This window comes from Mus caroli, unplaced genomic scaffold, assembly GCF_978045245.1.
Source record: "Mus caroli unplaced genomic scaffold, Mus_caroli_1 scaffold_4, whole genome shotgun sequence".
NCBI lineage: Eukaryota > Metazoa > Chordata > Mammalia > Rodentia > Muridae > Mus > Mus caroli.
This window is the reverse complement of record NW_028227259.1, coordinates 25324177-25350831: the sequence shown is the minus strand read 5'-3', so window position 1 is coordinate 25350831 and position 26655 is coordinate 25324177. Positions and strand designations below refer to the sequence as shown.

At 45.3% G+C, this 26655-nt stretch overlaps 1 protein-coding gene across 1 annotated transcript in view; it reads right to left on the bottom strand.

Moving 5' to 3' along the window:
- The window catches only part of LOC147005035 (actin-related protein 3B-like), a 39770-nt gene that overhangs the window by 2613 nt on the left and 10502 nt on the right, over window positions 1-26655 (bottom strand). The window contains exons 2-6 of the mRNA XM_085836135.1: window positions 21462-21557; window positions 19049-19156; window positions 14526-14669; window positions 12466-12639; window positions 11772-11864 (exon numbers count right to left, since the gene is read on the bottom strand). Coding sequence (XP_085692261.1) covers window positions 11772-11864; window positions 12466-12639; window positions 14526-14669; window positions 19049-19156; window positions 21462-21557 — 615 coding nt within the window. The remainder of the gene's footprint in view (window positions 1-11771; window positions 11865-12465; window positions 12640-14525; window positions 14670-19048; window positions 19157-21461; window positions 21558-26655) is intronic.

Here is a 26655-nt window from a genome sequence, read left to right as displayed (position 1 = left end):
TCCACATTGGAACATGGAATCTGGGATGACCCCAATCTGCATTTCTGGCTGTGGTCCCCTAAAGTGGGCTCTAGGATGGGCTCCTGCTTTCTTTAAGGGTGACACTCCTGCGTTGTGGGCTGACTCTCCTCAGAGCTCTACCATGCTATCTGTCTCTGTCACTAGGGTCTGAACTCCTCAGAGTCTCCAACATGTCTGATTCTACATGGCATTAATAACTGCCCCCCTTGAATCCCTCACCTGAGACCTTTCGCTAGCCAAAAGGCGTACATTATATATATATATATATATTTTGTGACAGCACAATACTAAACATTTCCCTGGTACTTCCTACACTGTAAGCAACTGAAAACACATAGCAATTCATGCCCACGCTCCCCATGCCCCGGGCAGAACCCTGACAAGAGCCAAGAAGCCAGAAAATCCACATTAACTGACCCACAAGCTCTATATAATAGCCAACAGGGTCTTCCCTCCTACTGGAATCCTTCAGAGCTGCAATGCTGAAAGGAAGCATATTCAAATCCCCTGGGGACATTTTCAAATGGCTCCTCCCTCTGCCCACAGCCCCATGATCGCTCCAGCCTCTATCATGCGACCACACCAGACGTCTGGTGGGTGAGGCAGGATGAGAATCATGAAACTGACTGACTGTTACAATGAAAGGCAGCTCTATTCTCTCAGGCTACAGAATATTATTTAGGACAATGAAAGTGAAATTGCCCTCATTTAACTTTCTGACAGAAAATATCATTTGAGAAAACTATAAAGAAAATAAAAACCATCCTTCAAGGATCCATGAGTTCCCACACTGCCTTTCTGGGTGCCAGGCACCCCATCAGCCAGTCAATCCCTCACAAGTTTATGGGAAAGCAAAATCACACAGATCCAGGCCAGAGAGCCCAGGTTAGGCTGGGTCTGTTCCACTCATTACTGCTCGCTGCCGGTGAGAGATGGCCAAGCTGAGAACCACAGCTGCTGAGGTGAGATATGTAGAGCAGGCAGTAGAGACAGAGGCAGAAGAGCAGAGTCCTGTAAAGCCATCTCAGATCTAGTCTTCTGCCTTGATACATAGTCCAGCTCTAACATGAGTTTATGTAGAAATTTCAGCTCTAATAGCCTACCCATAGCCTTAGGAAAGCCTACAAGAAACCCACACTCTTGTTCACTCTATACCTCAGGATGGCTGCCCCATGACTTTCCAGGGAGTCTCCTATCTGCCTCCTACCTCATCTTAGGAGACTAAGATCACAGACAGACTGCCACCCTAACCTGGGTTATGGATGCAGATTGCCACCCTAACCTGGGTTACTTACATATATACAGCAAGTCCTTTTACCCACTGAGGCATCTCCCCAACCCAGTCTTTCACTTTTTTAAATGTATAAAGCAAGCACGGTTCATTTTCTTGGAAAACATGAAATGAATGTTGTTAGTAGGTCCCAAATATTGTTTCTAAAATGTCTTTCTCTAGAATGACAGGAAGTTCATATCTTAAAATGTGATTTTTACATTTTTAAAACTTTTTCAAAGTCATAGGCCCCTTTAAGAATCTTTAGATTTAGAGGTATGAGCCCTTTCTTGTGCCAGAGAATGTACCCATTGTGGCCCATGGTCTGCTCAATGCAACTTTAGGAGTTTAGTGCCTTTTCCCAGTGATAGTGCTTGCTAAGGGAAGAGGCTGTATCCCTGGCCAACACAGTGCTCTCCTGGTTATCTCAGTGCTCCCCTGGCTGTCACAGTGCTCCCCTGGCTGTCACAGTGCTCCCCTGGCTGACACAGTACTATCTGGTTGTCACAGTGCTCCCCTGGCTGACACAGTACTCTCTGGCTGTCACATTGCTCCCCTGGCTGTCACAATGCTCCCGTGGCTCTCACAGTGCTCCCCTGGCTGTCACAGTACTCCCCTGGCTGTCACAGTGCACAGGCATAGAAGTCTCTAAAGGCATTTAGTTGTACAAAGTGCATCGTGTGTAAATGTGTGGGTCAATATTACAGCAAGAGTGAAGCTTAGGAAAATGAAGTCCCTGAAAGCAGCAAGAAGTATGGTGATAATGGTGATGGGTCACCTGAGAAGTACCACATTTTGAGAACCCACTGGTTGTCCTTACTCCCCCTGAGTCTTCCTAGTGAGTCACCCTGTGAGCAGTCATCTGGATCAGGAAGGCCCACAGGCTTGTTTGTGAACTGGTTTGTTGAGGCAGAAAACTGATCAAACACAGAATGGGACTTACAATGCAATTCAGTTCACATAGAAGATCTTGGTACAATAGCTGAATTTAATAGTGATTCTACCTTCTTCATAAAGGATCACTATTGGGGCTGGGGACACGCATATGGTCTGCTAACCATCTCAATAGTTCATCTTCACCAAGCTAGTGAAAGACACTAAGTCAGTCAAAAGACACTGAGTCGGTCACGGTCCCTTCCTGTAACACAGGTTGTAAGGAGCCGCCCTCACATTCGCCATTACAAGATGGCGCTGATGGCACTGGCACCCATGTAATCAAACCATCTGTGCATGCGCCGGGGTAGTTTCCCACCCCATGTGCTCTGCCTTCCCCGTGAAGACAACTCAGGCCGATGGGCTGCAGCCAATCAGGGAGCGACACGTCCGAGGCGGAGGACAGTCCTCCATAAAAGGGACGGGTTTCCGCCATTCTATCAATCTCTCTATCTCTCTCTCTCTCTCTGGCTCTCTTCTCCACTGGCTCCTGAAGGGGTAAGCAATAAAGCTTGTGCCGCAGAAGATTCCGGTTGCCCTGAGCGTGTTCTTACCAGGGGGAACAAAAGCGCGGGCAATAACAGGTGGCTCTTCCAAGGACACTAGGTCAGTCACCATCCCTCTTATCCTCAACTTTGTCTAACCACCTGAGAGCATCATGCTTCCTCCTAAACATTTTAGGTGTGTGCACACTAAAACTGTCCCACATTGCAGTGGCCATCTTCAAAGCTGCATTCATAAGTACTGCTTCTTCAATATCTTGTTTCTTTGCCTTTTAATAACTTTTACATCCTTTTTCCCCTCCAGTCCAAGACCCAGCTCAATTTTACAATTACTTGTCATGTTTTGCAATGGATTTCTTAATTAAAAAATAATAATAATCCACTAGGGAATGAAGTAAATGATCACCAGAATACCCTAGTACTCTGCAGTGCTGTAAGATCTCAGTGCTGTAGACCTGCATAACTCAGAGCTTGGGAGAACAGGAAAACATATGCCTACTTAGAAACTAAACTACCTAGCCCTGCACATATTTCCTAAGTGCCAAATGCTGCTGTGTGCCTTTACAGGCACTCTGAAGTTACATCAGCTGACTAACCTCTGACATCACAACATCCCTATGTGAGTCTCCTCCAAGCAAACAAGGCCAAGAAACTAGGGACCCGGGCCTCATGCTGCCCACAGGTGACTTGGCTGCTACACAGCTGTCTGCTCTGGAGCAGCCGCTCCTGACCATGAAGACAGAGAGATACAGACAGCTTCCTCAGAAGCTCTCAGCAGGAGCAGAGCTCAGTGTGTCTCTCTGCAGGGAGCCTGACAGAAAGCAAGCATCTCTCACTAACAATCACCTCACTCCATCAGATCCTGCTGGATACCCAGGAACTCTACAAACCACTTAACACTGCCATTGAAAATCTAAATGTAGTCACAGGCCTGGAGAGGTCAGAAAGCATCTTAGTCAGGTAGGGATCAGACCTTCTCCAGTCAGCAGGTTCTCAAAGTAGAACCACCCAACTCCAAAATATCTGAAGGAGAGGAGGCCCCTAGAGCCAGCCTCAGGCTAGCATATGCCCTAAAACATAACAAAGTAAAGAAAAAACGGGATGTAAGTTCAGAAAAACACCAAGTACTCAAACACAGGGAAGGGTCAGCACTGAACCAACTTCATGAAGGATGATGTTTCTGGAGAGTTTGCTCTATTAAGGACGTTTTTACAACACTGCTGAGTGAACACTCAGGACACAGATAGAACCATGACGGGACACATCCATCCTCCTTCTTCTCACTCAGAGCCGCAAGAAAAGCTCAGCAATAACTGATAATCGATAACTGATGATCAATAACTGATGTCAATAACTGATAATCAGGGATACAAGCGACATCTGCTTTCTTACACACATTTCTGGCACACCTGAAGTTTACCAAATTGAATGTGCACTTTAAATTAGAGATAAGGCCTTTGCCCACCTACAGAATCTAAACTTCTTATGAAGAAGTCCATTTTTACATCCTAATGCTTTGCCCACACCCTCCCTCTGCTTCCCCGCTCCCCAAGTGGCTCTGGATGGATCTGATGTGTCCCTTTGCACAGTGTGAGGGGTGTCAAGTGTTCATGAAACCCACTGTCTTGTCTAGATTTTTTTTTAAGAGCCCTTCTAAAATTACCTCCCTACCAAAAGTCTCCATTTTAAGTCACCTTTGCAAAGTGTGCCCTCTTTCTGCTGGTAGAAAATGCCATGACACAACATTAGATACACACACACAACCTGTCAGCCTCCTGAAGTGTAAGTCAGAAAGGTTTAAAATAAAAAGCTTTACCACCAGCAAGTTCATTGTCAATATATATTATGGACTGGGGGTATGGCTCGGGGGTAAGCGGCTGGCCAAGTGCAAGCACTAAGTCTCATTTCCCATACCTGTTCAAAAAAGTATCACAACATCAAAAGCAACCATACTTCCTGCTCCTGGAACCTCAGTGCAGCTCAGCTCACACTTGACTTTGGATTCAGTTTGACAGACACATGGCGCCACCTGTGCGCCATCATGTGTAACTGCAGGTGCAGTGTTAACCACTCAGGCAAGACCTGGTCTTGCAGGAGGACTGTAATCCAAGCTACTCTGGAATCTGAGGGGAAAGGATTGAAAGCTCAAGACCTGCCTGGGCCAAAGAGCAAGTCTGAGGCCACCTTTAGCAACTTCGCTTGTCTCACAAACAATGTGAAGGGACTGGAACGCAGCTCAGCGGCACTACCGCACTTGCCTAGCATATACAAGGACCTAGGTCCAATCTCCTCACAACACAGGAGAAAAGGAGGAGGCTTGCAAACCAGCGCAGGTCAGGAAAAAAGAAGCACGCTTCAAGACAGGCTGCCTCTCCTCTCTTGCAGTTTAGATGTCACAGCAGCTACAGGCTCAGCTGACAACTAAAAGTGCACATTTGAGAAAACCCCTAACTGTGAGACACCCAACCACGCCCCTGTTGAAATCCAAGCAAATGTTCAGGCTGGCTCTAGGGGCTGCAGGAATCTGCAGGAATCACTTACATGACTTCTTTTTCCTTCATTTGCATTCCTTTGGCCTCTGGTCCTGTGGGGACAGTGACCAGGCAGGCCAGGGACAGTTGTCTTCCAGTGTTCTGAGACTTGACTTTGAGGGTGATTGTGTGTGTTGAACTGTCACACTATCACACCTTGTGACTGAAGCACACAGGAACCCAGGTGTAGCTAACAGAGGTGACACACTGCTGCAGGTGATGACACAGTCAGTGTTCGCCACTGGAGTCACTGCGTATCCTTCCAAAGTCCTCAGTGGCCCTCGGGACAAACTCAATCTCTACCTCTGTGCAAGGCCATGTCTTCCCTGAGAATCCCAGCCAGCACACAGTGGCACACCCGTCTCCTTCAGGTCCCACATGATCTGGCTTTGGGCAAGCCTCAGGCTTCTCAATCACTACTGTGTATATAAATATCAGGCCCAGGGATGCTGAGTCCCTTCCCACCCACAGCACACTCTGCTCCTGGCCCTGCAAACACTCTTCTCTTTAAAGATTTATTTTACTTTTTTAGTTATGTGTATGCGTGTGCACATCTCTGTATGTGCATGTTTACACATATGTACTGGTGCCTGCAGAGGCCAAAATAGGGCATTGGAACCCTGGAGCTGGGGTACACACTGTTATGAGTACCCAGTGTGGGTGCTGGATCCTGTGCAATCCATGTTCTTAGCTAGCAAGCCAGCTCTCGTTTTTGTTTTTGTTTTTGTTTTCCAAGGCAATTTCTCTCTGTAGCCCTGGCTGTCTCAGAACCCACTCTGTAGACCAGACTGGCATGGAACTCAGAGATCTGCTGGCCTCTCCTTACTGAGAGCCAGGATTAAAGGTGTGTGTCACCACCTTGCAAAGATTACATTTTAGTTCCCATCTTTGTGTTCCCTGTTCTGAGCAGATCACACCAACCTGGGGGAAACCAGTCTGAGCTGTCCCACAGTGTAGCCCTTAGTCCAACATTTCTATTTATATCTGTATCAATTTAAATTAAACAAAATTTTATATGCCTTCTTGTTGCAACCACATTTGAAGGATGCAGCAGCCACATGTGGCCACTGGCACTGCCCTGGATGCCAGAACTGCAGCCACATCCACTGTGGTACAACCCCATGGGGAGCATTAGCTCCAGGAAGCCCCTGAAGCACCAAACTGGGCTCAAACCGGGTGCCCATCCGTCATCATGCTCACCTCACTCGATGCCACTGAATCCCTGCTTCCTGAGCACCTGTGCTGAGCCTAGTGAGCAGCCAGCAGATACCCCGGCCGGGCATTGTGAGAGATCTTATCACTTATCATCCTACCCCTGCATTAAAATCCCTGAATTCAGCCATGACTAGTTGTTCACACCAGGCTTCCTTTCCCACTAAGACGGAAAGAAATCTTAGTGTTTTGGAGTACATTAGCAGGAGGCACAGTCAGATGTTGTGGGTAGGTTTAAACCTTCTGTAACGTTAAACCCGTGACCCTGTCTAAATCTAAACAACTGCCTTCTGCTTGCATCTTGGACTTGCATCCGGGTTTCACTGGAATGGGACTATTTGTAAAGGATGCTGGGTTGAGATGTAGCTCACTAGCAGAGTGCTTGCCTACAGTGACCTGCATTCTATCCCTAGTACTGAAGGGAGAGAAAGTAGAGACAAAGATAAAACACCACTGGTAGATATGTTTTCTAATTTTCTGTTTCACCTATTGAAGATATCAGACCTACTCAACATCAATAGATAATATACACAGCTTGTTCACCCTGCATCCTGCTGTTCTGACTTACAAGCACGAAGATAATTACTATACTAGACCAAATTCAAGCCACTAGTTATAGAAAAAGCCAACTGCGAGCACATCAAGATGCAGTCACATCTTCTTGACAATAGAACAAGTAGGATCTTTTCCCACCTTCCAACCTAGTACCAAAGCAGGATGACAGATGTCTCATACTGCCACCTCCTTCCAGCCCTGCTGCACCCAGGCTTCAGGAAGGGTGATGTACTGGTTAGTTTTGTGTCAACTTGACACAGCTGGAGTTATCACAGAGAAAGGAGCTTCAGTTGAGGAAATGCCTCCATGAGATCCAACTGTAAGACATTTTCTCAATTAGTGATCAAGGGGGAAAGGCCCCTGGTGGGTGGTACCATCCCTGGGCTGGTAGTCTTGAGTTCTATAAGAGAGTAGGCTGAGCAAGCCAGGGAAAGCAAGCCAGTAAGGAACACCCCTCCATGGCCTCTGCATCAGCTCCTGCTTCCTGACCTGCTTGAGTTCCAGTCCTGACTTCCTTTGGTGATGAACAGCAATGTGGAAGAGTAAGCTGAATAAACCCTTTCCTCCCCAACTTGCTTCTTGGTCATGATGTTTGTGCAGGAATAGAAGCCCTGACTAAGACAGGTGAATTCCTTATGCACCCCTAGATCCCTGCCTCTGTGCTCAGGATTCTATACCAGGCTAGCCTCTCCCACACCAGCTCCAGAGGCCAGCTCTGACTGGCTCGGAAGGTACCTTCCCAAAGCCTTGATCCCTCTAATTAAAAGCAAGCTGCTCACCCTTCAATTACCATAACTGCATGGTTCGTTTAATGCCATTTAGCTTGCAGTGGTTCCTATTAGTTATTTCAGTATTTTCAGCCTTTTGATCAATTCCTAAAGACAAGCACACCACCACATACATATTAAATCTCCTTAAATTTAACAATACAGCTAGTATCAGTAAGCACTCAAGACAACACACACACTAAAGAAAAAGACACCCAATTACATGATAAAGCAATTATAACTGTTCCACCTTTGTGCAGAACAGACAAATTACTAAACACCGGGTAATCCAAGTATGGACTAGCTGCTAACAGTAGCTGTCAACTTAGCCAAACTCTAGAAATGTTTTTAATATGCATTTAATATGCCTCCTCCCTAACCCCGGCCCAGCTATGTGAGGATCTGTGGAACAGGACACAAGCTGCTGTCTGATAGTGAAGTCTACTGTACATGGAATTTGCTGTCAGTGGCTCTTAGGCTTCTCAACACATGCACACTCATAGCAAGCTATGAGGTGGCGAGTGAATGAATTAGTCAGCTTAACATGGTTTCTGCAGTGGATGCATACACCAAATCAACCTGTCCACACCACAAACACACACTGTTTTTATGTCAACCACACCCCCATAAAGCTAAGCGAACAGTCCAAATCTTCAGAGCCATCTTTTATTCTTACTGGTTGTTTTTCTTCTTGCCTGAGAACCTGGACAAGATGTTGGCTCGATGGCCAACAAAGTCTTGGGTCACTCCACAGTCTAAAGCGAGCCACCTCTTACCCACTCAATCATAAGAAATCCCCTGAAAATCACCAAGGCTGAATGAGCAAAATAGAACAGCCTTGGCCCCACAAGTCTGGATTACTCAAGGAAGAAGAAGGCTCCAAACAAGAAGAAAGATAACCTCTAGGGCTGAACAGGATACCATGGAGCTTGCTCCAAACTCCGTCCATCAGTTCTCCACTGTCTGGATAAAGCTGTGAGACCTGAAGGAAAGCACACAGGAGGATGACATCAGGAACATAACATCCGCACTCCTAGGAGAGGGCATTTTACCATCCAGGAATCCATCAGGGTCCAGCAAATGTGTTATTCCCCCTGTCTAATCTGAGTTTCCCTGGGCCCAGTACATGTTGTCCAATCATTCTAATCCACTGATTGCTGCCCCACTGTGAAAGGGGCCTAGGTCACTGGCAAGAATGAAGAAGAGAGGGCCTCAGAACAAAAATGAAAACAAGAGGCACCCCCTACAGACAGCAGGTGTTGGGCTATGCACAGAAAGACATCCATGTGTGCTACAGATTGTGTCTTCTAACCTAATTTCTTTAGACACTCAAACACCTATATGTCTGTACATTTAGCCTCTGTGAAACTGAGGCCACAGGATATTTTTCAAGTGGGCATCCATAATTCTCAATATTCCACTTTCTCATCACACCCTGGCTTCGGGAAGCAGTCCCTTTCTTAGTGGTAGTAGTAGAAGCTGAGATGCCCACCAAACACTGCCAGAGCAAGAAGAGTGACCCAAGGGCTGCCCAAGGAGGGAGTGGCAGCTTCCTGAAAGAACCCAAGACAATGTCAAACTCACTGAGGCGCCACAATGGCTGCTGCCCTAAGAAAGACAAGAACCCCCAAGGTCCATTTCCTGTCAGAATCTAGTTACAGCAATGAATGTCTCAGGAGACAGAGGAGGGGCAGCCTCTTTTGACTCTCCTCTCTCTCCAGAGTAGAATGCTCAAGCTTCATTAAAAACAACACATAGTGTGGCCAACTCCACTGTCCTCAGCCTTCCCAGCTCAGTGGGACTTGAATTCTATCACTTCCGATGCTACAATAGCAACTAGCAGCCCCATACCGACCTGGCACCCTGCCCCCTGCCACCCTACCCACCCAGAAGCCTACCCAAAGAGAGAACCTGTTAAAAAATGCTCCCCCACCCACCCACCAAATTGGCCTGTGGTTAAGTCTGTGATACATTTCCTTGATATGCGAAGGTCCAGGTCTCTGGGGGGTGGAGCCATCCCTAGGCTAGTGAACCTGGATGCTATAAGAAAACAGGCTGTGTAAGCCACGGGGAGCAAGCCAGTAGGGAACATCCCTCTATGGCCTCTGCACCAACTCCTGGCTGAAGATTCCTGCCTTGAGCACATACCCTGGCATTCCTACATGATGGGTTGTGATTGGGACACAGAAGCCAAACACTGTTCATCCCTCCGGTTGTTTCTGGTCATAGTGTTTATCACAGCAATAGAAACCCTGAGACAACTCCTGTATATCTATTAACTTCTTATACACACAAACGAAGGTCATGTACACTAGTTACTGTCACAAACTGGATGGCCAGGCAAGCTAAAGCCTCTACAGCCCACAGTGGAGGAGTGGTTCTCCTAGGGAGAAGAAGGCAAGGTTTTTTCTCACTATCTCTTCAGCGATAGGCAGAGTGACTCAGTAGGGAAGGCCTAAACTTATCAAAGATACAGGAAACTGGTTCAAAAGCCAACCTTGCCATTTAGCAGTTAACATGATCCTCCCAAATACATACAAGTTCAAAGACACGGTATACTCTAGACCCCCTACATGCAGAAACCTCACTAACTCAGAGCTGTATGGATGGGCTTTGGGACAGGGACTGGTATTTCAAGGGCTCGTCTCTGTTTGACTGTGATATGCAGACAGAAACAGCATGCCTACAGGGAGTGGCCATAGGCAACTGTTTGATTCAGTTCTCTAACATATACACACTCAATGCATCACAGATATTTGTTAATTGATTAAGGCCTACAATTAGTAATGTGCTTTCAAGAATAATCTGTTCAGCTGGAAGAAGCTCAAGGTTGCTTCTCAACAGCAACAGGACCTGGAAAGCAACGAGACACAAAATTCAATCTGGAAGTATGTGTGTGACTGTATAGTGACTCTCAGTACAAGATTAATGAAAGCCCGGAAATGCTATACAAATAATCCAACAAACAGAGCATTAAGGCAAATGACTACAAGTTTAGAGTCAACCTAGACTGCACAGCAATATCCTGTAAATAAAAGATATATATATAAGAATAAGGAAATGCAAGTAACTATTAAACCCCTTGCACTATACTCATATGAGTTGGATGACAATAGCTGTTTTCCCACCAAAGACTTTTCCATGGGAATTTACCCCATTCTTTAAAAGGTATGTAGTACCTAGTATGGAACACAGCAGTAGTTAATACATTTTCACTAAGCACCTTTCTCTGTTTAAAATGTAGATGCCTGTGTGTGCATAGTGTAATGTGAGGTCATGAAGCTGAATCAAAGGCTCGATGCACACATGCACGTTAGCTGAGGATGAAGGCTTGATGCACACATGCACATGTTATCTGAAGATAATTTCTGCTCTTGCTAACCAGCTGTCAGCCATTATTCATTTCATGTAACAATGACTAGATTTCTCTCGTTTCATTCTTACAATTCCAGACAATCAAAGAATTTTGAAAAACTCCTCCACGTGCATATTTGTACTTACTGCCGGGCTAACCTCAGCACTGACCGTAAATACCCAGCAAAGAATAAGAGCGGTTCCCAGAGAGCCTGAGCAGGGCAAACCTTCCTCTTTCAATTGGTGTGTATGGCTCAGGCTGTGTAACTCAATCCAGTTTGACAGTCAAGACAAAAAGACAGCTCACGCCAGGCATGGAGACACAGGGTTTGAAACCCCAGTGCTAGGGAGGGCGAGACAGGAAAGTCATGGTCTGCGCTCAAGCAGAGGAGGGAGGGGAAGGGAGGAAGAAAAGAGTTTGAAAAGTCCCTCTGTTGGTTGTGTCATATTCCCAGCGTCCCACTCATCCCCTCTCTGAGTCAAAGCTCTCAGTTATACACAACTGGAATTCGTTTCCTGCCGGGAGCAGGAAAACAGTGATGAAGACTTGCTACATGGATAGCCAACAACTACAGGCCTTTTATGTGGGAAGGAACTCAAAACACCTTACCCAAGAAGTTTATACCTTATACAGCGGCCGGCGCACATCTATGGGACAGCTCTGTATGACGTCATCAACAACATCCGAGATGGACTCCATAAAGTCTGGGTTGGCAAACTATATTTTATATAAATAGGAAAGAAATATTATACACTTTCTCAAGTAACACAAACTATTTTCAAACAAAATGTTAAGACTTCATTTTTACTTTTAATTATGTACTTTGTTATGTGTGTGGGTGTGTCTGGGTGTGGGTTTGAGCATCTGAGTGCAGTGCCCACAGAGACCAGAAGAAGACAGCATATCCGCTGGAGCTGGAGTTGCAGACAGTTATGAGCCAGTTCACCAGCTGGGCATTCACTGGTTTTACACGCACAGTCACAAAACACTCCGTCTTACTGTTACTTTCATACAGGGATCAATGCACACAGACCTTGAGATTAGTGACTGCTTTATTCCTACAGGTGCCTGGAGATCAGTTTCAAATCCATTTCTCCTATTGCTCTTCAGAGATCTTCCTCATGCCCAGGATAACCCCAACCTTAACTGTTAAAGTGGGTAAGCCTACAGCAAGGCACACCAGGCAACCACTCTGCAGAGGGAACCACCATGTGAAACCAACTTGCTCACTGGGTCCCTTTACTGGGAACTGCTCCTTCTGCACACTGGAGGGCAGCATCGCTCCACATACACTACTCAGTACACTCAGACATCTTACCTCAGGGTGAAAGAATATTTCTGGTCCCAGGAACCTTTCATAACCAACATCTATAATGAACTTCTTCCGGTTGATGGCATTGATCCCTGTGTACTGTTTGATCCACTTCCGAGGATCTACGTCATACTTAGCAAATTCTCTGACAATATCCGGGCAAATATAACAGTACTTCTCCTGTATGTACACAAAAAGACATGGCCAAAGCATTGATAAGTACCAGCGTCTCTGCCCTCTGACAAATACACAGGAACCCACATCTCACAGACACCTCTGAACTCATCTCTGCCTACACTGTAACTCTTGTGTGATTGAACCATCAAGCATGTGTCCTGTTGTCTTTCAGCTTAAGCATGACTACACTTGAATAGGTAAGTCTGTTTTCTCTGCAATGGTTACACATCACTACCATGTTCTCCCTAATTCTGTTGCCATATTGTCTGAAAGAATATCTATCTATAAAACATCAGCTACTTGTCTCCACCCAGGCTTTGCTTGCCCCCTCAGGCTCCCTGTCAGGTGCCAGCCTCACTACTGTCCACAAGAACAGCAAGCTAAGCTTGGCCCAGAAGCCAACTGCATGAGAGAGAGAGAGAGAGAGAGAGAGAGAGAGAGAGAGAGAGAGAGAGAGAGAGAGAGAGAGAGAGAATGTGCACACATGCGTAAGGGAATGCTATCTGCCCTCCCTCCTGTTAAATGTCTGCTTGATCCCCTGACCTTGCTGGTTAGGTATTCTAAGTCACTTGATCAACACTGGAGATACACAGTCGATGAAACACTTAGATCCCTCTCAGAGGTCATCTAGCTCAGAGTCAGACACTAGGTGACTGAAATAAGCAAACATCATGACATCAGTTGGCAGCTACTGTAGAATAAGAGCAGAATCAGGCGAGAGCACTGGGGCTGCCAAGAGATGGCTCCCACTGAGGAAAAGGAAACAAAGGCTGAGGGGAAACCTTGGAAATATTTTAGTCTACAAAGAAGTCTGAGGACATCTTTTCAAATCTCTCCCCACCATGGAACGACCAGTTTTTCCCTTTTGCTTGAGGACTTCAAGTCTCCCCAGTCCTGGGAAGCCCAAGCCCACGAGGGAGGGACAGGTGGCATTTTTTTTCTGTAGGAGCCAGCCCTCTACCTGTCCCATCCCAAAAGGATTGTTCTCAACTAGCATCAGCCAAAATTCAGAAATCTTGTCCCCTGCCTCTTTGAATTTAACCAACCTCCAGAGATGCTTGGCTGAGAGGAAACAGCAGGAGAGTTACCCCTCTACGCTGCAGCTCAGAACCAGAGCTGTGTGAGGTCACATGTCATACCCCACCTCAGACCCTTCTCCAGATTCAAACAAAACCCTCCCTCCTCTCGATATATGATAACCAGCCTTGAACACTCAGGAATCTCTTGCATTTTGATTTTTTTTTAATGTTTTAGTTTTGCTAGCTGAGAAGAAAAATTTCTTTTAAAAGTCTGTAACTGCCATACCCACACCAATAGGAAGATGGGTGAGGTCAAGTAGACCCTCTAAATAATGACCTTTTGTTCTTTTGTTACTAAGTTTCACTTTGTTCTTTTGTTACTAAGTTCACATTTTCCTGTCACTGCTGTAACAGGTAACTGAGGTCTGGAGACAGGCAGGTGGATTCTGTTTAAGGACCCTGAGATCTAGACTGGCAGGGTTCTGAGGTGTACTCTCAGGACACAAAGCACGCAAACACCTCAGGATTCCTGACAGCTACTGCTGCGACTCGCCTCCTGATTCTAAATGGAAGCACGGAGGGAGATGGGGAAGCAGCATGCAGCTAATTGAAGGTTTCGTTTAATTAGGCTTCAATTAAACAACACTCTACTCCACACACCGGTGGCTCAACACCAGCTCAGAAGCCGCTCTCTGTGTAGGAGAGCACACTGAGCCTCACGTCCCCAGCACAGGAAACTCAATGGCAAAACAACCAAGGCCCACACTCACGGGGGACAGGAAGGGAGCAGGAGGGGCAGTGGCATTGAGGGGAACACCCAAGCACCATCTCCCTCACCCCCAAACCAGCCAGGTTCCCTTCTGTTTTTACCTTGATGGCTTTTGCGGTTTCCAGTGACTGCTCAGGAGGGATTCCCACCTCCCTCTCCCTTAGCAGCTGTTGAATGAAATACGTAATATCTCTACCTGCAATTGGGATGTGTTTGATGCAGCTTCCAATTACATAGCCTTCTGCCTGGAGAGGAGAGGAGAGAAGAGGAGAGGAGGCAGGACAGCCACGTCACTAACCACAGTCCAGAGCCCGTGCACTCAGCAGGTCCCCACCCTCCCCTTCCCAGATGTCCACCCTTCTGAGCACTGAACTAGCATTTAATGGCTCCCACTTAAAAGGTTCAGTATCTCTGGTCTTTTTAAATGACAGCATCTGAAGTTCCATTAATATTTAAAATTCTGAATGACTCCAATAACCTGAATCTCCATAAGCAACCAAAATGTTTCCATTAGGAACATGAAGGCAACGACACAGAATTGATCGTTTGTAAAAGGTGCTGCTGCCTGAGAGAGGAGCTAACCTGACAGTGAAGCTTTCCTCTAAGTAGGCCGAACAGGCTTTGTCTGTGCACTGTTAAACCACCGATGAAGCTGCTCCTAACTCAAAGTTAGCAACTGTGGAAAAGCACAGAGGACGGTGATCCCCAAAAGTCTGGATCCCAACCCTGGGTCAGGGATCCTAACCTCCATCCCTAGTGTGGAGCAAATACCCTGAGGGCATTTACAGCGTCTATGAAATAAAACCCAGCCGGTCACACATGGGCTTTAAGGGCAGATATAAGGATTCAAGACATGGCTCTGTTCAGCACATTGAAAGTGATTCAAAGAAGCTAACCAGTCAGTGCTAGCTAAGACCAGTGCATCTTAGGATCTGGATGCTCCCTGATGCCTTTCTGAGCTACTAAAGGCATGTCTGTGAGGGGCCTGTGGGAGTCCACAATAACTCTGCCATCCACTAGCAGGAGTGCCTAGAGTCCACCTGCCCACAGCAGTGATGGGCCCAAAGTCCCCTCACTGACCTTCTGTGGGCACACACTTGCCACTGCAGCCACAAGCCTGGCCACCCATGCAGCTTGTCTGCAGAGACTCAGGTGTGGGGACACTGGTGGTCAGTTTCTCACACTAGCACTTTGTGGTCGCTGTGCCACAGGGCCAGGGGGAAAGAGAGGACATGAAGATGAACCACAGCTCCATGCTGGGTACACGCATGTGTGTGTGTGTGTGTGTGTGTGTGTGTGTGTGTGTGTGTGTACTGTGTGTGTACTCTGTGTGAGTGTGTGTGTGTGTGTGTGTGTGTGTGTGTGTGTGTGTACTACATCCATCAGTACAGGCACAGACAGAGCCATGCTAAGCTGTAAGGATCACCTCCCCAAGTCCTCCTGGGCTCCTCCCCCATGCTCCTAACTTCTAGACAAAACATTGGTCCTTTCTGCAAAGTACAACTATTTATAAAATATTTTTAGAGAAACGGTATGTACAAGCAATTAAACATTAGCTTCTAACACATGGAATCTTCCCAATCACCCCGTGAGACCCACATACACCAATTCCTAAAGCCAGCATTAAGTAGGCTTCTCAGTGTGCTTCGCACCCAACAGCAGGACAGTCACCACCATGTCACTTTAGATCACACACCATGATTTTAGGTGACAATTTTTCATAGGATGTTTGACCATACAGAAAAGGTATCATTAAATGAATGTGCAAAATACAACCTTAGTATTATTTATTCTGTTAGAACACAAACTAGACAGAAGATATTCTCTGTGCTTGTGCATGTGTATTTTAACCAACACTTGAGAGGCTATGCAGTTCATAGTGTGATTGTCTAGATGGATTTATGAGTAATTTTGTTCTCTTAACTTTACCCAGATTATCAGTAACAAATTAATTTTTATAAATGGGAGAAGAATCTACAGTAATAAATTACAAAACCCTTTCTCTCTGGACCTGGGCTCTATGTGAAATGTCTTTTCTTCCTACCATATACTTTCTGAGTGACCCTTGACCCTGGGCAAAGGGAACAAGTGATAGAAGGGCCTCTGCTCACCCTGGCCCACAGTGTGGAGATGATGGAGAAGGGGTGCAGGCAGACCTGGGGCTCCAGCACTGGGAGCGAAGGCCCTCTGCTCTACAAGGCAGCACAGCAGTGAGAAAGCCAGAGGGGCAGCACCTCCTCCAGCAACTCCCACAGAGCCAGCCTCTGAGACGGCTCTGAAGGGTCCACTCCTCCCATGAAGAGGACACGTGGGCAGGGGTACAGGGTGACAGGGACCATAAAGCCTTTCATGACTTTAGCCTTTCAGCAGACACAAAGCAGCAAGAGAGGAAGTTCACCCGTCTTGCTTGGCTTTAGCCAAGTTGGGTTTTGTTTGTTTGTTTGTTTGTTTGTTTGGTGTGTATACACACACGACATGAAGGTAGAAGATGTTCAATTTTGTGAAGCTGGTTGACACGGGTCTCACGTATCCCGGGCTGGCCCTAAGCTCAGTATTAAGCCAAGGATGACCTTTCTCTTCTGAATCTCCTGCCTTCACCTTTCAAACAATGGAATTACAGGCTTGTGCCACCCCACTCAGTTTTGGATTTTTTAATTCTCTTATTTGCATTTTAAATTTACATTTAGGAGGCTGGAGAAATGGCTCAGCGACTAAGGTCATGAACTGCTCTTGCTGCAGACTAAGCTCCGTTGCCAGCGCTGATATCGGACAGCAGACAAAATAACTCCAGTTCCAGGGGTTTCAATGCCTCTGGCCTCTTGGGGGAACCTGTATTCATGTGCACAAACCCATACAGAGACACAAACATCATTAAATAACTTTTTTTTCAAAACTTAAACTTATTTAAGGGCTGGTAAAATAGCTTAGCAGATAAGGGTGCTCGGCCTGAGTTTGATCCCTGGAGCTCACATGGTAGAGAGAAGTGAGGCCCACAAGCTCATATGACTACTACATATGATCATGGCATGCAACTCCATGCAAACACAGTATACACACACCCTCCAAGTAACAAAACCAAGCCACAGAACTTCATATAATTGATGTGTGTGTTTATAACGATGGGTAACATAAGTAACTGTGGTTAACACCGTAACTATGGCTACTGAGAAAACCTGAAGGGGGATGATCATGACTGTCTGACTTTCTACTGACACTGTTGATTTTTTAAATTATTCCTTTAAGTCATCCCTTGGACCAAAGGAAAGATGAGAAAGCCTCCTGCATTGACTCCCCTAACGACTTAAAACCCAAAGGTGATAGCATAAGGAGCCCTGCAATCAAATGTGATTGTCACTCTTGAATTCATTCAGAGGCAAGAGCAAGTTCTCCTGAGCCCCAGATGAGCAGAGCCTGTCACTGACCCTCGGCGTTGACATCAGAATGATGTCTAACTGCAGCAGCTCCAATGATGAGTGTCTTACTTAGGAATTCTATTACTGTGAAGACACCATGGCCATCGAAACTCTTATAAAGGGAAACATTGAATTGGGGTGGCTTACAGTTCAGAGGTTTAGTCCATTATTGTCATGGTGGAAGCATGGTGGCCTGCAGGCAGACATGGTGCTGAAGAGGGAGCTGAGAGGTCTATATCTGGATCCTCAGGCAGCAGGAATAAATAGCCCAATAGGCCTGGCTTGAGCATCTGAAACCTCAAAGCCCACTCCCAGTGATGTACTTCCTCCAAAAGGCCACACCCCCTAACAGTGCCACTCCCTATGGACCATTTTCATTCAAGCCAGGACACTCACGTGACACTCGTGGGAATACAGCAAAATCCTGGCCAAAAAAAAAGCATGTGACTACATAATTTGCTCCATATTGCAAAACCAACGAAGGCACAAACATAGCCACTTTTTGAACTCTTTCTCACCTTCCTGAACTCTAAATTCGCATTGCCAAGGCTGGCATGGTGACGTATACTTTGAATCCCAGCACTTGAGAGGCAGAGGCAGATAGATGTCTGTCAGTTCAAGCCAGCCAAGAAAATCCTATCTCACAATAAACAGAGAGAGAGAAAAAGAGAGAGAGAGAGAGAGAGAGAGAGAGAGAGAGAGAGAGAGAGAGAAAGAGAGAGAGAGAGAAAAAGAGAGGAAGAAAGAAAGAGAGAAAGAAAGAAAGAAAGAAAGAAAGAAAGAAAGAAAGAAAGAAAGAAAGGAAGGAAGGAAGGAAGGAAGAAAGAAGGAAAGAAAGAAAGAAAGAAAGAAAGAAAGAAAGAAAGAAAGAAAGAAAGAAAGAAAGAGAAAAAGAGAGGAAGAAAGAAGGAAGGAAGGAAGGAAAAAAGAAAGAAAGAAAGAAAGAAAGAAAGAAAGAAAGAAAGAAAGAAAGAAAGAAAGAAAGAAAGAAAGAAAGAAAGAAAGGAAGGAAGGAAGGAAGGAAGGAAGGAAGGAAGGAAGGAAGGAAGGAAGGAAGGAAGAAGTCGGTCGGTCCCATAGCTGTTTCTACTACACCACGTAAAAGCTGGCATGTTACTTGAGTAGGCTGCGTTTTGATTTGCCTTTTCATTTCTTCTCTTACCCCAGGTCAGCTTAAACCTCAGAGAGTAAAATAAGAACCCCGTGCTTACCACCGGGATAACGTGGGTGACACCATCTCCACTGTCTATAACTATCCCCGTTAGTGTGCGTTCACCAACTTGCCGGGATGTCCAAGAGGCTGCCAGAGCCAGCACTGCCTAGAAAGAGAGACATTGATCAGCCACTGAAGAGAGGCATCACAATCAGGAAGATCAAAAGCCACTGCTCAGCTGGTCTCAGATCCTGCAGTGAACTCTTTCTTACTTAATAAATCTGAGAAACTTCCCTTTCCCGACCCCACATCTCCTACATTACAATTCTCACTCAGCTAACCTGCATGCCAGTTTTCACTTCAAATGAAGGAGTCAAGTTTTCAACAAGAACCTATAAAGTTTTACAAACAAAATCAATGAAGTGGAATCCCACTGCTAAATCATAAGGTTTAACTTCTAATCTGCTGGTGGTCCAAGCGCAGCCACAAACACTACAAGGTAAGACACATGGAGCTGGGGCTTTTCTTTGCTTGTTTGTTTGTTTGTTCGGGAGTTTGTGGTTCAAGGCAAGGTCTCATGAAACCCAGGCTCACTGTGCAGCCAAGAATGGCCTAACTCCTGATCTTCCTGCCTCCAGCTCCAGAGTATTAGGAATTCAGATGTGTGTCACCATACACAGTTTATTCCGGGCTTGGGATCAACCCCAGGGTTTATGCTGGGCAAGCACTCTCCCAGCCCGCATGGAGCTCTTCTCTCACGGATGATGAGGGCCGCCCCCACTCAGAAAGTCTCATCTGACAGATGCAAGACAGCAGTTCTCAGCCAAAGGCAACTCTCTCCTCACAGAGCAGCTGGCCATGTCCGCTGCCATTGCCCACAGTCACAGTTTGTCAGAGGTGAGGAGGCGGTGTGTGTATGTGGGGGGCAAGGGGGCTGCTGCCCCACACTCTGCCATGCACAGGACACCCACAGCAAGGAACTGTCCAGCGAATGTCAGGCCAAGGCAGAACATAGGAATTCACTTTTAAAAAACATGACTGTTAGCAGTGCAACACTCGCCTCACCCTGAGCAGCATATAAAAGGCCTTCTCAGCATTAACATCAATGTTCTGAGTTGATATACAGTTAAAGATATTTTGGTTTTGCAAAATGTTAGATTGACATTGTGGCCAGATACCAAATTATTTGGCTGTCCTTCATGTCATGGAGACTCTAAGTATGGCATGTGGATCATCTTAAGAACTAATAGTTATTGTGGGACATTGTGGAACACACTTGTCATCACATACTCAAAGAGGGTGAGACAGGGGGATCATCCTGACTTTGAGGCAACTGTAGGCTATAGTTCAAATAATAATAGTAAGTTCGGTGTTCCTGAGTACCTTCCTATTCTATACATTATAGGTATCCTGGGAGAGAAGAGAATGAATAGGTCTCAGCTGGGCAGTGTGGCTCATGCCTTTAATGCCAGCAGAGGCAGGCTGATCTCTGTAAGTTTGAGGCCAGCTTGGTCTACCGAGTGAGTTCCAGGTCAGTCATGGTTACACAGAGAAACCTTATCTCAAAAAAGACCAGGAGAAAAAATAATGATTCTAGATTCCCCTGTAAGAATTGTTGGAGCCTTTGCTGTGTCAAGAGGCACTATGACTGATCATGAGGAGACAACAGTACAGCACCTCCAAACTGCATCTCCCCTGGGACTCTTCTCTCTTAGAAGGAAGCAATATTAGGCAGGAATCTTGGAAAGAGATGCATCTCAGTTACTCCTCAAAACTCCAACCAACTTCTTCATATACAACCACTAAAGCAACAATGAGACTGTAAGCCAAGAAAAAGCTTCAAGATGAGCCCTGAAGCCCCTGGGAGCTCAGGGCCTCTCCGAAGCCAGAGTGCACAGAACTAACGCAGCCGAATCCTAGGGTTCTCTAGAGGCATTGACTTTGTTTTGGCTCGGTGTTTGTTTGTTTGTTTGTTTGTTTGTTTATTGTGTTTTTGAGACAGGATCTCACTCTGCAACTCAGACTTGCCTCAGAACACAAATCTATCCCAGGTTGACTTCTTGCCTTATGCCCCCATGTGGTAGTATGAGGCTTGAGACACGCTTCCCAGGTTACCTTGTTTTCCAATGGATTTTAGGATGTCTGTTTTTTTCACTTTCACTGTTATTAGGTTTGTTTTGTTTTTTCTTAACAGTGAGGCAAAGTAAGCGTGAGAAGTTTTTTTAAAAAAGGAAGGAAGGAAGGAAGGAAGGAAGGAAGGAAGGAAGGAAGGAAGGAAGGCCTCTACATCTCTATCTTGTCACCCAAATAAAAACACATGAGACTCTGCCTAGGAAATCTGTAGATCCAGACCAATCTCACTTCAGTGGTAGTTATGAGTGTCCAGCCAGACTGAGCACAAATGACCTTGGAATTACTGCTTCTTACACAACAGAATCACAAAGATAATGTGGGTGTTTTTCTTTAATTACCTGTACCGCAATGTAGAGTCCTGGTACATTAAATGATTCAAACATGATTTCTGCAAGGTACTCTCTGTTTTCTGGTGTGTTCAGTGGCGGTTCTGTCTGTAAGAAAACATTAACTACATCAGAGTTAATAAAAAGGCTAACCTACAGATACATTGGCCAGAGTATTCTAGAACTCCCTAGTTGCCAAGAGGGTCCTCACTGAAGGTGACTAGTTAAGGGCGCCTACTGTGGGTCTTCAAAGCTTTGACAAGGTACAGTGAAGGCAGTATGGGGCTTCTGCTCTCATGACTCAACCAAAGGTCAAAGTTCAACAAGTCAAAGACAAGGAAGAGCTCCTTCATCACCTACATTACACCCAACCACCCTGAAACAAAGAACCCTGGTGCATAACACCAAAGGCAACAGAATACAGCCAAGAGTGAAGACTCATGACGCTAGGCCCCGTGCCTGGACCAGAGACAGCTGAGCGCTCCAAAGAAGAGGCAATGGTCAGGCAGAAGCTTCCTCTCACCTGTCACTCACAGCAGCAGTGGCAGGCTCCGCCCACCACACTCCAGGTTGGCCGCCATGTTCCCCAGGCAGTGACGCCCTGGGCATACCAAGCCCACACTCACACATGCACTAAAAACAAATGCTAACATTCAATATTGTGTAAAAATACTAAAACAAAGAGAAAAGTAAATGAAACACAAATGGAAAACACACACACACGGACAGACGGACCGACGGACAGACGGATGGACAGGAAGCAGCCCACGATACTCCAAACCTGAAATTCTGGGCACCAAGCTGATGTCACAGTGATCTTACATGACAGGTGTCAGTCAGTACACATGTACACTAAAAGCACAGTATAAAATCATCCTGGGGTTGTAAGTACAGATCCTTGTAAAGCCCAAATACATTTAGCATTTAGACCTCAGTCCTAAGCCCATGGAATCTCATTATGTATGTTCAAGTATTCCAAACTTCAAAAGCTTCTGGTTGCACACATTTTGAGGAGTAAGGGATAGTGGTTGTGCACATAGCATGACATGGAAAAAAGCAGATGAGACTCTTGAAAGATTCTCAGCAAGTCGTGAAGCCTTTTAAAAACAGTAACTACCATAAAATAGGATAAAAATCACCAAACAGCAGAAAAACTAAAACAAGGCGCTGTATTCTCCCAAAGCAATAAAGTTCTACATCTTATATTTATGTAAACTACAAAAATAAATGAAAATGGTCTAGGCCTTCTGGCAAAAAGTCCTTTATTCTGAACTCAAGTGGGGGTCCCCCATAGTCCATGCATTAAGGCCCTAAACCCACAAACCTGCCCTCCCTCTTTCCTTCCTTCCTCTCTTCCTCTCTCCTACCACCTGCCTCTCTGCCTCCCTTCTTCTTTACACATGTTAGCACAGGGAAGATGCCAAGCAAGAAGGCAGCATGGAAGGACCAGGAAAAGGGCCCTCGCCAGGAGCCGTCCCAGACAGTACCACCCTAGCCTTGAACCTGTAGCCTCCAAAACTATGAAAACTACATGCCTCTTGTTTGAACCACTTTGTCTGTGGTGTTGTCAAGGCAGCAGAGCACACCACTAACACTTCAAGTTAGAAAATAAAGCCTCTGGCTTCAGTATGGTCACTTTAACTCTGTGGTGCACAGAGTCTCCATGACACAAAGGACAGCCCAATAATATCTGGCCCCAATGTCAATCTAACGTTTTGCAAAACCAAAGTGTCTTTAACTGGTCATCAACTCAGAAAAATAATATTAATGCTGAGAAGGCCTTTTATATGCTGCTCAGGGTGAGGTAAGCTATAGACTGTATATAATCACAACACTGTTACTGCTCGAGAATCCCAAATTAAACCCTAATTATCTTTAAATAAAGAATGCTCAGAGAAAGCCTCCTCTCTGAGAACTAGCTTTCATAGTTTAAGAAGGTGCAATGCAAGATGCCAAAGTAGGCTAGCAATTAGTAGTCCTACCTGACTGTGAAAATGCGATGAACCACAATAATGACCGGCCCTTCAAGACAGTCCTAAATAGTAGTTCTCAGACTTGCTGGTAACCAATCGGACCTAAGGCTTTCACAACAGCCTGGTACTGACCACCTAGCCCGCCTGCTGGGGTCAGAGAGGTCCTGGGTCTAGAGGAGAGCCTACTAACACAGCTTTATTAGACCAGCACACCTCCCAACAGCAATGGAAGCATTTATTCTTATACCCATAGGTAAGTGTAAATCTCGTCTGTGATGGCTACTCTCATGTCAATTTGACACACAAGCTATAGCCATCTGAAAGAAGAGAATCTTAATGGAGGAAAGGCTTCCATGAGACCCAGCTGTAAGGCATTTTATCAATTAGTGATCAGTGGGGGAGGGCCCAGCCCATTGTGGGTGGTGCCATCTCTACATTGGTAGGCCTGGATTCTGTAGGAAAGCAGGCTGAGCAAGCCAGGGGAAGCAAGCCAGTAAGCAGCATCCCTCCATGGCCTCTGCATCAGCTCCTGCCTCCAGGCTCCTGCCCAACTTGAGTTCCTGTCCTGACTTCCTTTGGTGATGAACAAACAGTGCTGTGGAAGTGTAAGCTGAATAAACCCTTTTCCTCCCCAACTTGCTTTTTTGATCATGGTGTTTCATCACAGCAATAGAAACCCTAAGACATCAGTCCTCTCTCAGAAGGTTGTCTTTGTAGGAGACAGAGACCACCACAGAAAACCACAACTAGTCAAAATACAATGAATATCAGGTCATGAGGTGCCCAGCTGCAACAAATACAACCTAAGGCTCAGGGAGCATGAGAGAAGACAGGATAGAAAGATTGTTAGGGTCCAGGAGGTCTGCTTTGAGACTACAAAGCAATCTCCTAGGAATGACAGGGAAAGCTTTTCACCCATGGTACTGAAACATAACCAACAAGACCAATACACATGCCGAAGTGGAAGGCCACGGTGCTCTACCCTAGACATCAGCCAACTGCAGCTGAGGGAGAGCACTGCTGAGGGAGAAACAATTAGACTTTCCCAAGGATGAGACCCAGGAAATAATCAAACTCAGGGGCGAAATCAACCAAGTGGAAACAAGAAGAACTATTCAAAGAATCAACCAAAGGAGGAGCTGGTTCTCTGAGAAAATCAACAAGATAGATAAACCCTTAGCCAGACTCACTAGAGGGCACAGGGACAGCATCCTAATTAACAAAATCAGAAATGAAAAGGGAGACATAACAACAGATCCTGAAGAAATCCAAAACGCCATCAGATCTTTCTACAAAAGGCTATACTCAACAAAACTGGAAAACCTGGACGAAATGGACAAATTTCTAGACAGATACCAGGTACCAAAGTTAAATCAGGATCAAGTTAACGATCTAAACAGTCCCATTTCCCCTAAAGAAATAGAAGCAGTCATTAAAGTCTCCCAACCAATAAAACCCCAGGACCAGATGGGTTTAGTGCAGAGTTCTATCAGACCTTCAAAGAAGGTCTAATCCCAGTTCTTAACAAACTATTCCACAAAATAGAAACAGAAGCTACTCTACCCAACTCATTCTATGAAGCCACAATTACTCTGATACCTAAACCACAGAAAGATCCCACAAAGATAGAGAACTTCAGACCAATTTCCCCTTTGAATATCGATGCAAAAATACTCAATAAAATTATCGCTAACCGAATCCAAGAACACATTAAAACAATCATCCATCCTGACCAAGTAGGTTTTATTCCAGGGATGCTGGGATGGTTTAATATACGAAAATACATCAACGTAATCCATTATATACACAAACTCAAAGACAAAAACCACATGAACATTTCCTTAGATGCAGAGAAAGCATTTGCCAAAATCCAACACCCATTCATGATAAAAGTCTTGGAAAGATCAGGAATTCAAGGCCCATACCTAAACATGATAAAAGCAATCTACAGCAAACCAGTAGCCAACATCAAAGTAAATGGTGAGAAGCTGGAAGAAATCCCACTAAAATCAGGGACTAGAAAAGGCTACCCACTTTCTCCCTACCTATTCAACATTTTACTTGAAGTCCTAGCCAGAGCAATTAGACAACAAAAGGAGATCAAGGGGATACAAATCGGAAAAGAAGAAGTCAAAATATCACTTTTTGCAGATGATATGATAGTATATAATAAGTGACCCTAAAAATTCCACCAGAGAACTCCTAAACCTGATAAACAGCTTCAGTATAGTAGCTGGATATAAAATTAACTCAAACAAGTCAATGGCCTTTCTCTACACAAAGAATAAACAGGCTGAGAAAGAAATTAGGGAAACAACACCTTTCTCAATAGTCACAAATAATATAAAATACCTTGGTATGACTCTAACTAAGGAAGTGAAAGATCTGTATGATAAGAACTTCAAGTCTCTGAAGAAAGAAATTAAAGAAGATCTCAGAAGATGGAAAGATCTCCCATGCTCATGGATTGGCAGGATCAACATTGTAAAAATGGCTATCTTGCCAAAAGCAATCTACAGATTCAATGCAATCCCCATCAAAATTCCAACTCAATTCTTCAAGGAATTAGAAAGAGCAATCTGCAAATTCATCTGGAAAAACAAAAAGCCTAGGATAGCAAAAACTCTTCTCAAGGATAAAAGAACCTCTGGAGGAATCACCATGCCTGACCTAAAGCTGTCCTACAGAGCAATTGTGATAAAAAAAAAAAACTGCATGGTACTGGTATAGTGACAGACAAATAGACCAATGGAATAGAATTGAAGACCCAGAAATGAACCCACACACCTATGGTCACTTGATCTTTGACAAGAGAGCTAAAACCAGCCAGTGGAAAAAAGACAGCATTTTCAACAAATGGTGCTGGCACAACTGGTGGTTATCATGTAGAAGAATGTGAATTGATCCATTCCTATCTCCTTGTACTAAGGTCAAATCTAAGTGGATCAAGGAACTCCACATAAAACCAGAGGCACTGAAACTTATAGAGGAGGAAGTGGGGAAAAGCCTCGAAGATATGGGCACAGGGGAAAAATTCCTAAACAGAACAGCAATGGCTTGTGCTGTAAGATCGAGAATTGACAAATGGGACCTCATAAAACTGCAAAGCTTCTGTAAGGCAAAAGACACTGTGAGTAAGACAAAAAGGCCACCAACAGATTGGGAAAGGATCTTTACCTATCCTAAGTCAGATAAGGGACTAATATCCAATATATACAAAGAGCTCAAGAAGG